This window comes from Arvicanthis niloticus, chromosome 7 (assembly GCF_011762505.2).
Source record: "Arvicanthis niloticus isolate mArvNil1 chromosome 7, mArvNil1.pat.X, whole genome shotgun sequence".
NCBI classification, from domain to species: domain Eukaryota; kingdom Metazoa; phylum Chordata; class Mammalia; order Rodentia; family Muridae; genus Arvicanthis; species Arvicanthis niloticus.
Genome location: NC_047664.1, coordinates 19551663 through 19568878, shown reverse-complemented (window position 1 = coordinate 19568878; position 17216 = coordinate 19551663). Strand labels below are relative to the sequence as shown.

General features: G+C 34.7%; 1 protein-coding gene across 7 annotated transcripts in view; it reads left to right on the top strand.

Annotated features, from left to right (window-relative positions):
• The window catches only part of Usp34 (ubiquitin specific peptidase 34), a 180158-nt gene that overhangs the window by 69573 nt on the left and 93369 nt on the right, over positions 1–17216 (top strand). For all 7 annotated transcript variants that reach the window (XM_076938022.1, XM_034508486.2, XM_076938019.1 and 4 more), the window contains 9 exons: positions 1416–1505; positions 2989–3084; positions 5229–5311; positions 6079–6233; positions 8003–8116; positions 10465–10564; positions 11080–11239; positions 14448–14574; positions 14688–14835. In XM_076938022.1, the coding sequence (XP_076794137.1) occupies positions 1416–1505; positions 2989–3084; positions 5229–5311; positions 6079–6233; positions 8003–8116; positions 10465–10564; positions 11080–11239; positions 14448–14574; positions 14688–14835 (1073 nt within the window). The remainder of the gene's footprint in view (positions 1–1415; positions 1506–2988; positions 3085–5228; positions 5312–6078; positions 6234–8002; positions 8117–10464; positions 10565–11079; positions 11240–14447; positions 14575–14687; positions 14836–17216) is intronic.

Genomic DNA, 17216 nt, shown 5'->3' with positions numbered 1-17216 from the left:
CACACACACACACACACACACACACACACACACACACCCTCCCTAGCTATTCTTCAGGAAGCTTTAGAGAGGATTATTTAATAATGATTCTAGATTTTAGAAGAGTGCTTAGTTTGTATTAGTTATGTGCTAGGATTAATTCCCAGCACATAAGCCAGGGTTCATGGCGCTCACAGGTCACCCTTCAGGTCATCAGGCTTGCTTGATAAGTGTTTTTTTTCTTTCTGAACCATTTTATTGGCAAACATTTTTGAGTATTTCAAAACACATGAACTTTAAATATTTATTTAAAATATATACTTAATTCTTAGATATCCCTATCTTCATTACTGTTCTATTACTCTTTAGTTTATACCAGTGTAGTGTGTTTCTATCTTCTTTCATTAAATGCGGTTTTCTAGGGTTTTTTTCACCAATTTTTGCTTTCTTTATCTTTCATACTTTTATGTACCATATTATATTTTCATATTCCTTGAAATTCTTGTGTTGGCTCATTTTGTGAGCAACTATATATTTAGTATATACTTTTACGTATAGATTTTAATTCGTAAAACAAAGGGTGTTGCACAGCAACCTCCTACCTGCTTTTACTATACACACAGTGGGTTGTACTGTTGTTCTGTATCGCAGCCTGAAGGTAAGTACTTACCAACTGAGCTGTCTTCTCAGCACCCTTCCTTGGATTTAAGAGTGATTTCTTTTCCTTTAATGTTCTTTTTTGGAATATGAACTGCAGTTTTATTAGAAATATAGTATATATAGGGCTGTGATGATCAGTTTTAATAATAATTTGGGAAAGTGATAATAACTATGATAAACATTTTCAAGAAGAAAAATATACTTTAAAAGGCTTTTTCGTCTTCAATTTAAACCCAGATATTTTTACTTCATTTTATTTTATTTGTTTATTTTATTTTGTTGGGTTTTGTTTGTTTGTTTTATTTTTTGAGATAGGGTTTCTCTCTGTAGCCCTGGCTGTCCTGGAACTCACTCTGTAGATCAGGTTGGCCTCGAACTCAGAAATCTGCCTGCCTCTGTCCTCCAAGTGCTGGGATTCAAGGCGTGCACCACCACTGTCCAGCATTGTTGGGGTTTTTGTTTGTTTGTTTTGAGACAGGTTTTCACTGTGTGGCCTTGTCTAGCCTTGAATTCTTTCCTAAATGGTGAGAATTAAGGATGTTTCCAACATTCCTGCCCCCCTGTACCTTAAGTCTTGGTTTGGAAGTTTTGAACCTGGAATTTTCTGTCTATATACATAAATTAGACATTAGAAACAAAATTATTTTTAATAAGGATATGTTTATATGTAAAATACATTAAGAATGTTTACACTTGAGATTCTTAAGGACCAGATTTCCGTGAAAGTGTAGAGTCACTTCCTTATTTATCTACGAATCTGTGCTTCGTTTTTCCAGATCAGTAGTGATCTCACTTCGTCTTCTTCCGAAGCTGTTTGGGACGTTTCAGCAGTTTGGTAGCAGTTATGACACACATTGGATTACAATGTAAGTGATTTTTACAGGATAGAAATGCTTTTTAAGAGAGCTCTTTAAAAATTATATTGCTTTTATTGACTTTATTATATTACTATTTTAGGCTTGTAGTAGCTTTTACTGTGACTTAAGTTAAAAAAATTGGATTCCTTTGTACTCTTTTCTGTCTTCTAATCATGTAACACAATTATCTAGATCTTTGTTTTTTTATTTTTTTTATTTTTTTTGTAATTTGAGATTACACTTGATGCTCCAACTTGAGAGAGAACTGCAGCGACCTCCTGTGGTATAAAACCACCTTATAATAGTGATAATCTTAATACTGACATTATATTCTTTATACTTAATGGAGAATTTATGATTAATTTATGCTGAAATAATTCTTTCAAGGATAATGCTCTGGTAGGAACACACTCTGAGCTCTTGTTTCCAGTTTCTTGTCTCCAGTTACTCAGCATTTTGGCATAACGTGCATCACTCTCTCACCTCTTAAGCTCTTTTATTTGTTTTGTGGTTTTTTTTTTTTTTTTTTTTTTTTTTCATGTTTAAACAATCTTATTTTGTTGTCTTGTTTCACTTGGTGCTTTCTGTAATACCGTAGTGTGTTCATGTGATAGTCTCCAAAACAAAGAAAAAACAAATCAGTATTTTTGTCCCTTCATGGGTTTTGAATTTTTGTAATTACAGACACTGGAGAGATGACGCTCTCCAGAATGTTAAGAGCACTTCATTACTAGGATTTGATTCTCAGCATACATATGGCAACTTAAAACCACCAGTCTTATGGGAGCTGACAGCCTCTTCCCATTTCCTTTTGGCACTGAATGTACATCGTGTACTGATGAACACTTAAGCATAGTTCCCATACCCTTGATAAATAAAATGATAGTATTTGTATTACCTTAAAATTACTTAATTTACTTAATTAAATTTTAAGTGTATGGATGTGTTTTGCCTGTTTGTATGTTTGAACATCTGTGACTCTAATGCCTGTGGAGGCTAGAAAAAGTGTCTTATCCTCAGGGATTGAAGTAGTAATGGTGAGCTGCCATGTGGGTGCAAAAAATTGAGCCTAGGGTTCTCTGGGAGAACAGCCAGTGCTGTTAACCACTAAGCCATCTCTCCAGACCAATAAATTAAACATTTTTGAAATATAGTCTTATAGCTTTCGCAAGCCTGAAACTTCCTAAGTAGCCCAGGCTGGCCTTGAATTCATAGATATCTACCTGCCTCCTATGTGCTGAGACTAAAGATGTGTATGGTCAGCCAGGCATGGTGATGCATGTCTTTAATTCTAGTAGTTTGAGGCCAATGTAATCTACAGAGAAAGTTCTAGGAGTACACAGAGAAACCTTAGCTCAAAAAACAGCCAAACCAAACCAAAACAAAAAGTTCTACATTTCATGAGTTCTTAAACTTTCTTCATTTTAGGCATATTTTTTGTTTCTCTGTCTTTTTACCTTTTAAGATTATTATTATTTTTTTAATTGAGCAGGTGGGCAGAAAAAGAACTGAACATGATGAAGCTTTTCTTTGACAACCTGGTGTATTACATACAAGGTATAAAGGAAGGCAGACAAAAGCATACACTGTAAGTAATGGTTTGAGTAAGTTGTATGATTTCTTGTCCTCTGACATAATTTTATGCTTTCATTAATATGTAAAAAGTATAACATTTTTATAAAAAATATGAGAGAAATCAGACATAATTATTGTGCAAGAGTTTTATGAAGTTATTTTCATATTTTTTAGTAAAGTTATGTTGTTTAACTTGGGGCTTGGTTAATTTTTACTACTGAAAGTATTTGGAAGTCATTGTTAAGAGTTAAAACTAAACATTTTTTTCAAGTTATGGTGGCAGCCCATGACCTTAATCCTCGCACTCCGGAGGCAGAGGTAGGTGGATCCCTGAGTTGAGGACCACCTAGTCTATAGGGTGAGTTGAATGCCAGGACTGCACAGGGAAATCCTTTCTAAAATCCTGAAATCTTTAATATTTTTCTAATGTAGTAAGACTTTCATTTTAAAATTGTGAATATATTTTTAAGTTATTTATTTTATATGTATGATTGTTTTGCTTTCAAGTCCACCAATGTGATTTGCTTTTTTATGTTCATACCTATTGGCTGCAGAAAGCCAGAAGAGTGGCCATAGGATTCTCTGAACCTGGAGTTACAGACAGATGTGAGCTGCTGTGTGCTTGCTGGTAATTGAATCCATTGAGCCATCTGTCCAACATAAGAGACTCTGTCTAAAAACTCGGGAGGAACTTGATTGATGACTGTGCCCTGTATTGTCATCCGAGCTCTTAGAACTGCGCATGTGGTGCACACACACGTAGTGGGAAGTATTAAAAAATAAACCCAGTTCTGCTACCATGTTCCCACTCTAAGCTCAACATTGACCAGAGCTTCAGAGCTCCAGAATCTTACCACCCAGCTTGTTAAGTTCCCACTGGCCAGTCATTACCATGCCACCCCTGTGCTTCAAACCCCAATGGCCTTTGTGGGGCACATCATGCAAACCCAGGCTTAGCCACTGTACATTTCTCTCTTGAGCTCTGTCAGATCGATTCGAGAAGAAAAACATCACACAAACTTGGTTCAGAAACAATGGTAACTCAATCTCTGGATGCAACAACTAAAACGTAATCTTGTAAGCCTTATTAAATCTGATTTCTCCGGTGGTAGATCTCTGCGGATCCAACCATGACACCAGGATACTCTAGAAGCTGCTGCATCTTGCCTGTCCTTACTTAGTGAACCAGGCTCACAGCAACTCTTATATTACTATTAAGCTTTGTTTAGTTAATTATTTAGGTTTGAAATAACATTTGTTGGAGCACTGGCTTTTTATAGGATATTTGTTATAAACTAGTTTATACTGTGTTTCTTACGTTATATAAAACCTAATAGCTACATGGATAGTGATAATAACATGTAAGTTACAGGTGAACATGTCCTCTTCATTTGTTAACTTTTATGTGTTACCTGTAATATAATTTTAAAATGTAAATTCTTTTGATTACTGACAATTTCTCATTCTTTTTTGAGTTTTTTATTTACATACTTAAAAAACTAGAGGGCTAGAGAGATGGCTTAATGGTTAAGATTCGTGGTGGCTTATAAACATCTGTATTTCCAGGTTTGGGGGATCTGGTGGCCTCTTCTAATTTTGTTGCCACAGCCGGACGGTGGTGGCGCACGCCTTTAATCTCAGCATTTGGGAGGCAGAGGCAGGTGGATTTCTGAGTTCGAGGCTAGCCTGGTCTACAGAGTGAGTTCCAGGACAGCCAGGACTACACAGAGAAACCCTGTCTCGAAAAACCAAAAAAAAAACCAAAAAAAAAAAAATTTTGTTGCTACAGGCAAAACATTTATGTTCATAAAATAAATGTATAAAAATTTTTTTTTAAGGCTTAAAACTACTAATTTGAAAGTATGTTTTATTATAGTCTGGAAATTTTCACGAACCTGCTTAGTGCATCCAGTTGTATAATTAAGACAATGAGGCCTTATGAACGGTATGGGATGTTTGCATTTTTAGTGCATGTTATGATTAGGAATATTAAATATCTTCTAAGATAGCACATTTTGTTAGGTGTGGTTACCTAGTCCAGTGTTTGCCAGGGTGAGTTGAGGCCATCCTTCATCTACAGCATGGAGACCCTGATTTAAACATACACAAAAGGAGAAAGAATGAGGTCTTATGTTAATTCTTTGATGGTTTTTGTAGGTACAGCCATAGTGCCGAAGTTCAAGTTCGACTTCAGTTCCTGACCTGTGTGTTTTCAACGCTGGGATCCCCTGATCACTTCAGTAAGATTGGAGTTTCTCTTATATTTGTTTCTATGTTTGTATGAGCATGTGCATGTTAAAAATACATGAAATTAGTCCAGTTGTCAGGCTTGGTGGCAAGCACATTAACCTATCTACATGCTGGCATTAGACATTTAATTAAAACATTTTTGATAGATATTTCAATAAAATTCCCATGGATTTTTATAATAAGTTTTAAGTATTTTTACACCAGTCCTTGAATGAGCATGAACTGTTAATATTTTTGAGGACATTATTAAAATATAAAAATGACAATAATAAATTGCCTTTGTGGCTTCACTGCTTTCAAGAGAAAATACCATCTTAGGGTAACTACATATTTTATCACTATTTTGTGGAATCCTGTAATTTTATTTAAAAATAGTCACAAACATTGTACTTTAGGTTAATTTTTTAGAAAATTGCTTGGGTTCATAGGTGGTATTTGGACACTCCAATTATATTTCAGGTAATTTAAGCTGCTTCATAGATATTTTCTCTTTTTTTTCCCCCAAGTACAGATCAATGTCATAGATTTAAGAATGAGGGCCAAATCTTCATGATGGCTCTCTTAACATGGAGGAGGAGCCATAATTCTGTTGACATTCTCACTTCCTGTCTGTGTCTCCATGTCAGACCAGTATTGTGTTATTTGGTAGGTGCAGGCAGGTGAGGTACAAGACCAGAGTGAGCTGTTTAGCAAGGTCCTGTTTCACACTCCTCACCTCCTAAATTAATAATGTACAAAATATATTATTTCTGTTTAGGGTTAAGTTTAGAGCAAGTCGACATTTTATGGCATTGTTTAGTAGAAGATTCTGAGTGCTATGATGATGCACTTCATTGGTTTTTAAATCAAGTTCGAAGTAAAGATCAACATGCAATGGGAATGGAGACCTATAAACATCTTTTCCTAGAGAAGGTAATTGCATATTTGCCTATATATTTTAATCTCTTCAAATATGAGTTCTTGTCTTTCTCTCATTTAACATAGTTTTTAAATTGGACAAATACCGGGGCTGGAGAGGTGGCTCAGTGGTTAAGAGCACTTGACTGTTCTTCCAGAGGTCCTGAGTTCAATTCCCAGCAACCACATGGTGGCTCACAACCATCTATAATGAGATCTGGTGCCCTCTTCTGGTGTGTCTGAAGAGAACTACAATGTACTCACATATATAAAATAAATAGATTTAAAAAAAAAAAAAAAAAAAAATTGGACAAATACCCTTATATAAGTTTTCCAATTCAGATTTTCCTGTCATGTTTTATTTTATTGTTAACTAAATGTAAGTTTAGCTTTATTTACAAATATAATCTTTTATTCAAGAATTTGGAGTAATTAGAATAATATTTAAGTATGGCAGTTATTATTAATGTTAATTTAAAAAATGGTAGTCCAGTTGTGAAATGTGTGCCCATAACAACAAATATAAGACCCATGTCTGTGAGTTTTCTTGAGTTAAATTGCTGTAATTTCGTTTTGTCTTCAGGTGTCTTCTGCCCAAATATAAGCTAACACACACATATGTCACCTGTTAGGAAAGACCTTTTAGGAAGTCTAGTGGCGACAGTAACAATATGTGTTTCTCTTCATCAAAGTCAGATGCTGTAGGTAGTCATTTATTTTATAAACTGTAGCATAAACATGAGTGATAATAAGGCGTGTGTTGGGTGTGACAGTACATATTTATAATCTCAGCATTTGAGATGTAGAGGGAAGAGGATCAGGCATTCAAGTGTCCAGCATGTAGCAAGTTGGAAGTCAGCTTGGGCTACAGGGGACTGTCTCAAAAATAAGGGTTTTTTTCGTCTCCCATTTTTATTTTTATTATTTATTTAGGTTTTTTGAGACAGGGTTTCTCTGTGCAGCCCTGGCTGTCCTGGAACTCACTCTGTAGACCAGGCTGGCCTTGAACTCAGAAATCCGCCTGCCTCTGCCTCCCAAGTGCTGGGATTAAAGGCGTGTGCCACCACTGCCCGGGCCCCTCCCATTTTTAAATGCTCCTTTTGTTTGCTTGTTTTCTGTGTAGCAGCCTTGGCTGACCTGGAACTCAGTCTGTAGACCAGGTCAATCTTGAACTCTTGGAGATCTGCCTGTCTTTGCGTTCCCAAGTGCTGGGATTAAAAACATGTGCCACCACCTCCTGGCTCTTTCCGTTTTCTTAATGTTTTTGTTGTTGATTGGGAACATTCTCTGCAAATTCAGTATCTCTGTGTCAGAGTATATACAAATGAGTTTTAGGTAAGGCACAAATATAATGCCATTTATCATGCATTGTTCCCTTCAGTGCAAACTATATTTAACTTGATTATTTCATAAATATATATAGCCAAGGTATTTAATAGATAACAAATTGCTTGTATTTACTTCCCCTGGTTTGGTTATATGTATATATATATTCAGTTTTCAGTATTCATATGTATGTATATATTGAAATTCATATATCAAAAATTAGTCATATATGTATATGAAACATTTGTGTGTGTATATATATATATATTGAAAATTGAAGCACACATCAGGCAGGTACTTTTAATTGAAGCATACATCTGTTCAGGCTTTGCATGTTAAATTATTCAAATATTTTTAGTCTAGCCAAATCTAATTTGGTAATTTTAATTCTGCATTGTCTTTAGTAAAGTTAATAATCTTATCTCTAATAAATATTGTTAACATTTTTTTTCCTTAAGATGCCCCAGCTTAAACCTGAAACAATTAGCATGACTGGCTTAAACCTGTTTCAGCATCTTTGTAATTTGGCTCGATTGGCTACCAGTGCCTATGACGGTGGCTCAAACTCTGAGGTAATGCTTAGACTTATACTTTAGACTTATCAGATCAATTTTCTTGACTTGAAATTAGATTACCAAGTTATCTTTCTATAAACTTTGGCTTTACTATGAAGTTGAATTTTATTTCAAGCTTTAGAACTTCATATTAACTTTGAAAGCAATTTTGGTGTTCCTCCCTCCCCCATCCCCTTTCTCTTTCTTTTTTTAATTTCCAAAGAGAACTGTGGTTTAGCTTCAAGAAAGCCTTGTTATACATTCTGTGCTTTGTTTAGAAGAAGAGATGCCTAGTCTGTTTTTCTCCTTGCAGATCTTGGAAAAGATAGCCATATATTTTATGAAAGACTTAATTTGTGTGAAATTATTTACTTAATCTGCATGTGTGCACTCTTTTGTTCATGTGGAAGTCAGAGAGAGTACTTAGAGGAGTCAATCTGCTTCTTCCACCACATCCTGGGGAATCTCAGTCAGTTCACCAGATTTACCAGCAGACTCTTTTTTTTTTTTTTTTTTTTTTTTTTTTTTGTACTGAGCCATTTCACTGGCTCTGAAATCCACATGCTATCTGTTATAGCTGTTTTTAGCTTTTCTTTCTTTTCTTCTTTGTTTGCTTTTCTTTTCAGGAACAGAAAAATATAATCTTTATTTGAAATTCCTTTTCACTTTTTATGAGTACATTGTTTTTTTATTGGGTATTTTATTTATTTACATTTCAGCTGTCATCCCCATTTCCCTCCCTAGAAACCTCCATCCCATCCCCCCTTCTCCTTTTTGCTTTTATACCATTTTAATTACATGCAGGTATTAAGGTCAGTTCTAGGTTGAGGGACTAGCAATACAATAGATGCAAATAGTCAAGGAACAAGCAAGACAATAAACACCAATAGTCAAGGAACAAACAAGGCAATAAACAAAGGCCCTTGAGTGATCATTCTCATGATCACTGTTCCTAGGGGCTTATCAGGATGACCAAAATATCTGCGCCTACTTCCCTGTCCTAGCCCAAAGTCATTTTCATGTCTGAAGCCTACTTCCTTGTTCTAGACTAAAATTTAGATTCCTGCCTGAAATTACTTCTTTGTTCTAGCCTAATAATGTAAATTCTTGTCTGAAATTACTTATTTGTTCTCTTTATAGCAGTATATACTAATAAATAATACATGGTGAATTTTCTTCTCATATAAATCATTCATTATGATTAAATGAGTGTGTCCTCCAATAAATTTGTAGTCTTATGTGCTTCTTTTCCAAATTGCATGGCTGTAATGTAATTGGATGATTGTCATTATACACTTCTAATATAAACTTTTACTCAAAAGTATTTTTTGTTGCACATTCTTCTTGTCAATTAGTAACTTTATTTTTATAGTTGCTTCATATCAGGAGAAAATAAATAATACTTTCTATGGTATAAGGAATAATTTTAGAGCTGGTGATATAGTTGGTAGAATTGTCTCCCAGCAAGCACTAATTCCTAGATTTCAGTACCATAATTATGTAAATCAAGCAGGCAAAGTGGTACACACCTCTAATTTCAGGATTTGGAAGGTGGAAACTGGAGGATCAGGAATTTTGGTTAATCCTTCGCTATATAGTGAGACAACATGAGATACTGTCTCAAACAGTAATAATTTGCTTGATTGTAATATTTGTTTTTCTGTCTACTGTTGGTTTTGTTTTTATTGTGATGTTGAGGATTGTTTTGTTAGGGTTGTTTTTTTCTTAAAACCAGTATTAGTAAGTTTAAATTTACTACCTTTAATGTAATTAGATAGTTTTTATTTACCTAATTAATAACTTGTTCTGGTAGCTGATATTCACTCAGGCTGTTATGTTAGGTCATTCACTGGAAGACTATGTCTCTGTCCGTATTTTGAGAACTTCCACTTTAGTTATTTTTATGCAGCCTTTAGCAGAACCATTTCTTTCATTATCTCATAGTTAACATCACTAATTTGAACAATAATTTGTTTACTGTGTCCACTAAATTATTTGCGACTCTATGAAATTGGTAGCTTAATCAATTTACCTTCAATGAAAAAGCACTGAAGCATTATACTAAATCATTCTTTTGTGACATATTTTATATAATTGAAGTTTTCATACTGTATGTTATATTGTTTTCCTGCTTTATAAATAAATACCATTGGCTTTAAAAGTTCTTTATTAACTGAGGAAATTAGTAAGCTTTTGTTTATTATAATTTCATTAATGTTCATATACTATAAATTGCCCTCTTAATACTTTATAAAATATTAAATTTAGTGTGTAATTCCATGTTTGATATTTTAATCTAGTAATAATCTGTCATCATTTAAAAATAAAAACCAAAATTTATAAACTGTTTGCTCTTTATTTCTTAGCTGTGTGGTATGGACCAATTTTGGGGCATTGCATTAAGAGCACAGTCAGGTGACGTTAGTCGAGCAGCTATTCAGTATATTAACTCCTACTATATTAATGGTAAGTCATTTGAAATATTGTTTAAAAATTAAAATTTAATTTTAATGAAATCTTAAGAGTTCTCTTTGAATTATTTTCTTTAAAACTATTTTGATATGTTTTAAGTGTTTGTGTGCATGTATATATATGTGCCATATGTGTACAGTGCCATAGAGGCCAGAAGAGGGCATCAGATTTCCTGGAACTGCTGTTACTACAAATGGTTCATGTGGGTCCTGGGAATTGAACCTGAATCTTCTGGACGAGCCGCCAGTAGTCTTAATTGCTGAGCCGTTCCCAACTTGTATTTCTTTTTCTGAAACTTAGTCTTGCTGTGTATCCCAAATTGGCTTAGAATTTTCAATCCTGCTTAAGTTTCCTGAGTGCTGAACTAACAGGCATGTACTACTGATTGCAGTTCTAATAAGTTCTTTTTTATGCGAGGCGATGAGATTAAGCTTCAATTTGGTTCATTTTCTTGAATACAGATAAATAAAGATGTAAAAGTATAATGAACATATATATCTGGGTTTCAGGTAAAACGGGTTTGGAAAAGGAGCAAGAATTTATTAGTAAGTGCATGGAAAGTCTTATGATAGCTTCTAGCAGTCTTGAACAAGAATCACACTCAAGTCTCACAGTTATAGAAAGAGGATTGCTTATGCTGAAGACACATCTGGAAGCATTTAGGAGAAGGTAATTTTGTTACAGTATACTGTATGAATGAATTTCAGTATTCATATTGTTGACATGTCTGAATGTATTTGAAAAGGTATTATGGGCACGTTGGAAGCATTTTACCCAAACCAAGTGGATAGTAATTGAAATAGTTGTTGTAGAAACTTAAAGTGTCATTTTGCCATTGAATAGGCAATATAATTTTCTCATAAATAAAAAGGGTTTAAAATCTTTAGGGTCTCGGCAGTTATGCATGAATAAGATTCGACAGAATTTCATATCTCCTGAGCTGTTAATTATGACTGAAAAGGCAGGAACATCAACACTGAAACAAGTCAACAAGTCACACTACAACTCTCCACAGCAACATCATATAAACTTTCATATTTTATCAAGTTGAATCATTTGTTTCATTTGCTGTTTTTTTTTTTTTTTTTTCTTTCTGGACTAGGAGAGAGTATTTTAATTTTGAATTTCCATTTACCATGGAAACATGACCAAAAATTTCTGTGTTAATGAATATCTGTATAATTAATTTAGACATACCCTGTGTAATACAGAAATAAAGCAAATTAACATTTATGAATATATCAACTGAAATGAAAGGTGAGTAGATAGTTTTAATTACAAAATTCTGTTTGTTAAAAGTCATTTAACAATGAGTATAATTGTAAAAGTACTAAGAACTGTGTTGAAAATTTGTTAAAATTATATCCTCTTTCAACTTCAGATCTTAGTTTGATATTTATTAAATCACACACAGTTTATATTTTTGACATTTTATTGAACTATAAGTAAATGCTGAGTAAGCAAGATAACCCTTCATATCCTTATAACATGTTTACATGGTTTGAAACACATGTAGTGCAACATTCTTATATTATAACATGATTATAGTTTGTAGAAATTTACTTAATTCATTCAAATTAATTAAAAAGTCAAACAAACTTGTATAACTCAAACAGTACACTAAGATATCATGGGAAACAAAAGTCTTTGTAATCTGTTTCCTGTCTGACATACTTGCCATTGAAAATACACTAAATTATTTGTAAAATTGTTCTGTGCTGTGAAAGACACACATCCTTAGGTCTTGTACATTGTAATTTTACCAGTATTTGGTTTTTGTTTCCAAAGGTTTGGTAATACTCTTCCTGAGTTTCTGGTATTTAAGCCCAGCTTTCCATCTTACGGATACTAGTTTTGGCCTATTGTGGAGATATGTGCTGTCTTTCATCTGTATCTTGGTTTATTTCATGCTAAGGTTAATATTGCTACTAAGTTATGTAAACTTCTGTGAGAACTAGTAAAATATGAATTGTATAAATTGAATAAAAAATCAAGCGCAATAGCCTAAAAGTTGTTAACGCCAGCAGATCTTATCTTGTATCCTTGTATATGAAGCATTAAATGCACTTAGTGTTACAGATTGAAATTATGCAACATATGTAGACTAAAAAGTTTGAAATAACATTAGTATAACAGTGAGTAACAGTAATATCTTAAATGGTTTAACCTCAGTGATTGTTATTCAAAAGTTGTTTTTTTTTCTCAGGAGCAGTAGGCAATATCTGGAAACTTTTCCCTCCCTTCCCCTCCCTCCCTCCCTCCCTCCCTCCCTCCCTCCCTCCCTCCCTCCCTCCCTTCCTTCCTTCCTTCCTTCCTGTTGTTTTGTTATCATACCTGGGGGGGGGGGTGGAGGTTGTATTAGCTTTGAATGGATGCTGGTACACACTTTAGGGTGTGTTAAGATTGCCTGTGGATTGTCTTCAAGAACAATATAAATAATTGAGCTCAAAATATCAGTGGAACCAAGATGGAAGACTAAAAATTGAAAATACGCTTGTAAAAGGCATTCTTGCTCAAGTCATAGACCTGGGTATTGTTTCACTTGTAGGATATAATTTCTATCTCTTTATTTCAGAATGCCTGGTTAGTGTCTCTGTCTCTGTCTCTGTCTCTCTCTCTCTCTCTCTCTTTCTCTCTCTCCCCTTCCCTCCTTCCCTCCCTCTTTCGCTCTCTCTATCTAAAATTTAGGAACCTATCTCTTGTCTTTCACAACTGCAAAAGAATCAGGGAAAAGTATTTAGTATGTGTCATGCTAGCTGCCTTTTGGGGGTGCAGGAGAGTCCTTTTAAGAACATATTTAGGGGCTGGAGCGATGGCTAATCTTTCAGAGGACCCAGGTTCAATTCCCAGCACCTACATGGCAGCTCACAACTGCCTGTAACTCCAATTCCAGGGGATCTGACACCTCACACAGACAAACATACAGGTGAAACACCAATGCACATTTAAAAAAAAAAAAATCAATAAAAAACCCCAAAAACCAAGAATGTCTTTTTTTTTTTTTTTTTTTTTTTTTTTTTGCTGGAAGTGGTGGCGCAAGCCTTTAATCCCAGCACTTGGTGGGCAGAGGCAGGCAGATTTCTGAGTTCGAAGGCCAACCTGGTCTACAGAGTGAGTTCCAGGACAGCCAGGGCTACACAGAGAAACCCTGTCTTGAAAAACAAAACAAAACAACAAAGAATGCTTTTTTTTTTTTAAATATGTATGAGCATTTTGCTTACATGTGTACATATATGTGTACCAGGTACATGCCAAGGTCCAAGAAGGTCATAAGAGGCTGTCAGAACTACTGGAACTGGAGCACTGGTTGTCTACCAGCCTCCCCATGGGTGCTGGGAACTGAGTCCTGGTTTGTCTGGAAGAGCAACATCACTCTAGCACACTAAAATTAGTGTGTTAATCCAGTTTGTTTTTGCATTCTTAGGTGAATCCAATCTCATTATGTGAAACTGATTTATGTAATATGAATATATTTCCACATTTGAAAAATATTTTTATAGAATGAGTGTATGTGTGTATGTATGTATGTGTATATGTTTTTATCTGAGAGTATTTCTTACAGTCTTTTCTTCTTTTGAATATAAAAGTGATAACTTGGTATTACATTATTTGATTATTGTTGATCTGTTTTACTTTCCTCCTGCTTCTCTCTCTACCTTTTAAATAATTGTTTTTATAATGGGATTTTTTTCCTTCAGGAATTTTTTGGGAGTTTGTTCTAATTATGAATTCTTAGCTGTTTTTTTTTTTTTTTAAGTTCAAGTTACCATGATGAATCTAAAATTTGTATAACTTATGGACTTTTCCATTTTGTAAAATATTAAAAACTTCTGTAACATTAAAATTTTCAAAATGTTCTTTCTGTGTGTTCTTGTAGGTTTGCATATCATCTGAGACAGTGGCAGATTGAGGGCACTGGTATTAGTAGTCATTTGAAAGCACTGAGTGACAAACAATCTTTGCCTCTAAGGGTTGTATGTCAGCCTGCTGGCCTTCCTGACAAGGTATTTATAAGGTTTAATTTCTAAATTTGGTAACATTTCTTCTTTCAAATCTTTGATGGTTTGTTTGGGTGCAATTATTTGTGATGTTCAATTGGGTATATCTCATATTTCAGATGACTATTGAAATGTATCCCAGTGACCAGGTAGCAGATCTTAGGGCTGAAGTAACTCATTGGTATGAAAATTTACAGAAAGAACAAATAAATCAACAAGCTCAGCTTCAGGAATTTGGTCAAAGCAGCAGAAAGGGAGAGTTTCCTGGTAAGTCTATCACTTAACATGTTTAGTACAGTTTTAGGCTTTGTTGTATAACAATTGTCTTATTCCATCTTGTGGTGCTCTAACATTTGTTTAAATGGTAGAGTGTTTTGTTGTTTGTGGTGGGTTTTTATTTGTTTATTTTAATTTTGAAATCTTGATTTTTACTGTGGAATCCAGGTTGACCTAGACTACACTGTATATCACCAAACTGTACTCAAGATTCTCAGGAATTCTGCCAGTGCTTCTAAAGTTTTAGGATTATACATGTGTCCCACTACACCTAGCCAGACAGAGTATAAGCAAACTAAATCTCTTTTTCACTGGCCTGCAAACATAAGATCAGGGTATAATGTATAAGATCAGAATCTGGTGAGGGCTGCTTTCTCCTTTCAGTACAATGCATTGAATGTTATTCTTTAACATTGCAGAAAGTAGAAGGTCAAAGAAAACGAAACCTACTGTTTCTTCTAGACCTTTGTATAGATACTAATGCATTTGTAATGGTCTTGCCTTGATGTCCTAAACTGTTTTCTCATAATTAAACCTCCAAACAGTATTGCATGAAAAAATAAATTTCAGTAACATTTTTGGGAGCACAGACATTTAGGACATCACAGCAATTGTGGACCTTTCATGGCCTCAGTAGCTACTTCCCCTGATCCTTGGTTTTATTAATGTTAGTTAAGTGTTAGTGTAGCAGTGGCTTTAGGTGTTGTTTGCAGACATCGTTTGTTTGTTTTTTACAGTATTTTTTCAGGCTTTCTAGAAATAAGTTTTGTCTGTTTATCATCTGTCTGTCTGTCTGTACTGGCTTCCCTTTTGGATTGTTACTCTGGATATTTCTTACGGGTCTGGATACAGCATACGAATTAGTTTTTTTTTTTTTTTTTTTTTTTTTTTTGTATTATGGTTTGTTTGTTTAACAGAATCTCATTATATAGCTTGGTATTCACTGTGTAGACCAGGCTGGCCTCAGACTTAGAGAGATCCACCTACCTCTGCTTCCTGAGAGATGGGATTAAAGGTGTTCTCCATATTACCTGGCTTTAAAGTTATTTTAAAATAATTTTATTAGGCCTATCTACGAGTATATATTCTGTTGGGGGGGGGGTCATACAACAGCATGCTTATGGAAGTCAGAGGACAACTTGTGAAAAATCTGTTCTCACTTTCAACTGTGTTTGTTTCAGGTATTGAACTCAGAATGTCATGCTTACGTAAGCACCTTTTATATACTGACCCCATATCCTAACAGTTTTGTTAAAGATTTATTTCTTTTTGCATCAAAATATTTTAAAGGGGTCTTAATTTTTTTTTCCTGCTTAATAGTCTGTATATTACTGTCAAACTCAAAACTTGGAGCAGTTTCTGTCTCAGTCTCATAAGTGCTAGGGCTATAGGTATGAGCTACCAAGTTTGGCATAATAATTTTTCTTTTAAGGCCAGAAATCTTGCCAGAATTGTTAAGCAATTCTTAGGCTAAAAAATGGCCTTAAAAAAAGGCTCTAGCTCGGTGTTAAAGAACTTGTTTTGTGCACCTGAGATCCTAGTTCAATACCCAGGATGCCTGCGTCTTTCAAAAGAAACCTTTGAAACCTAGCAAAGGTTACATATTAGTTTAACAATATGATATTTATACTCTAGCAAAGAAAATTCCCAGATTCAATCTTAGGGTTAGAAATGAATGTTTTCCTGTATTGAATTTTCTTGATATAACTGGAAAAGATATTGACAGCTTTTATGTATTGTTATTGGGGTTGTAGCTATAGATGGTTTGGAATAGCACTTGCCTAGATTGTGCAAGGTCCTGAGTTATTCCCCAGCCTTGTTACCACAATCAAAATAGAAATGTTGTGTGCCATTATGTAAAGAAAGTGTCCTGTTTTACTCATTACTCTTGAAAATACTTGCTTTATACTCTTGAAATTGAGTTTCTATCTTTATAAAATTCAAGATTGGTGTTTGCCCAAGGGTAGAATTTCCCTTTTACATGAGAAAGGCTCATGGTTTGATCTCTGAACTGTGTGAATTGTGATCCAGCAGTCACTTATTCACACCAGATAAAATTAAACCATGCCAGCTGTGTGTGTGTATGGTGGCACATGGTTATGATCCCATAAACCTTGGCTTCATAGTGAGATCCTATTTAACTTACTCAACTTTAAAACAAAGCAAAAGCCAACACGAAAGTTTGAGTAAATGATACCATTTAACAATTGTTGCTGCCCAAGCTGCCCCATGTTGGGAGCCAAAAATGTTGAGAGCCGCTCTGCTCCACGTTTGGGGGCCAAAAATGTCGGGGACAGCTCTATCAATGTTGGAACCTGCACTGCCAGAAGCCTTGGGGGCTAAATTGTTAGAGCCCACACTGCCCCAGGCTG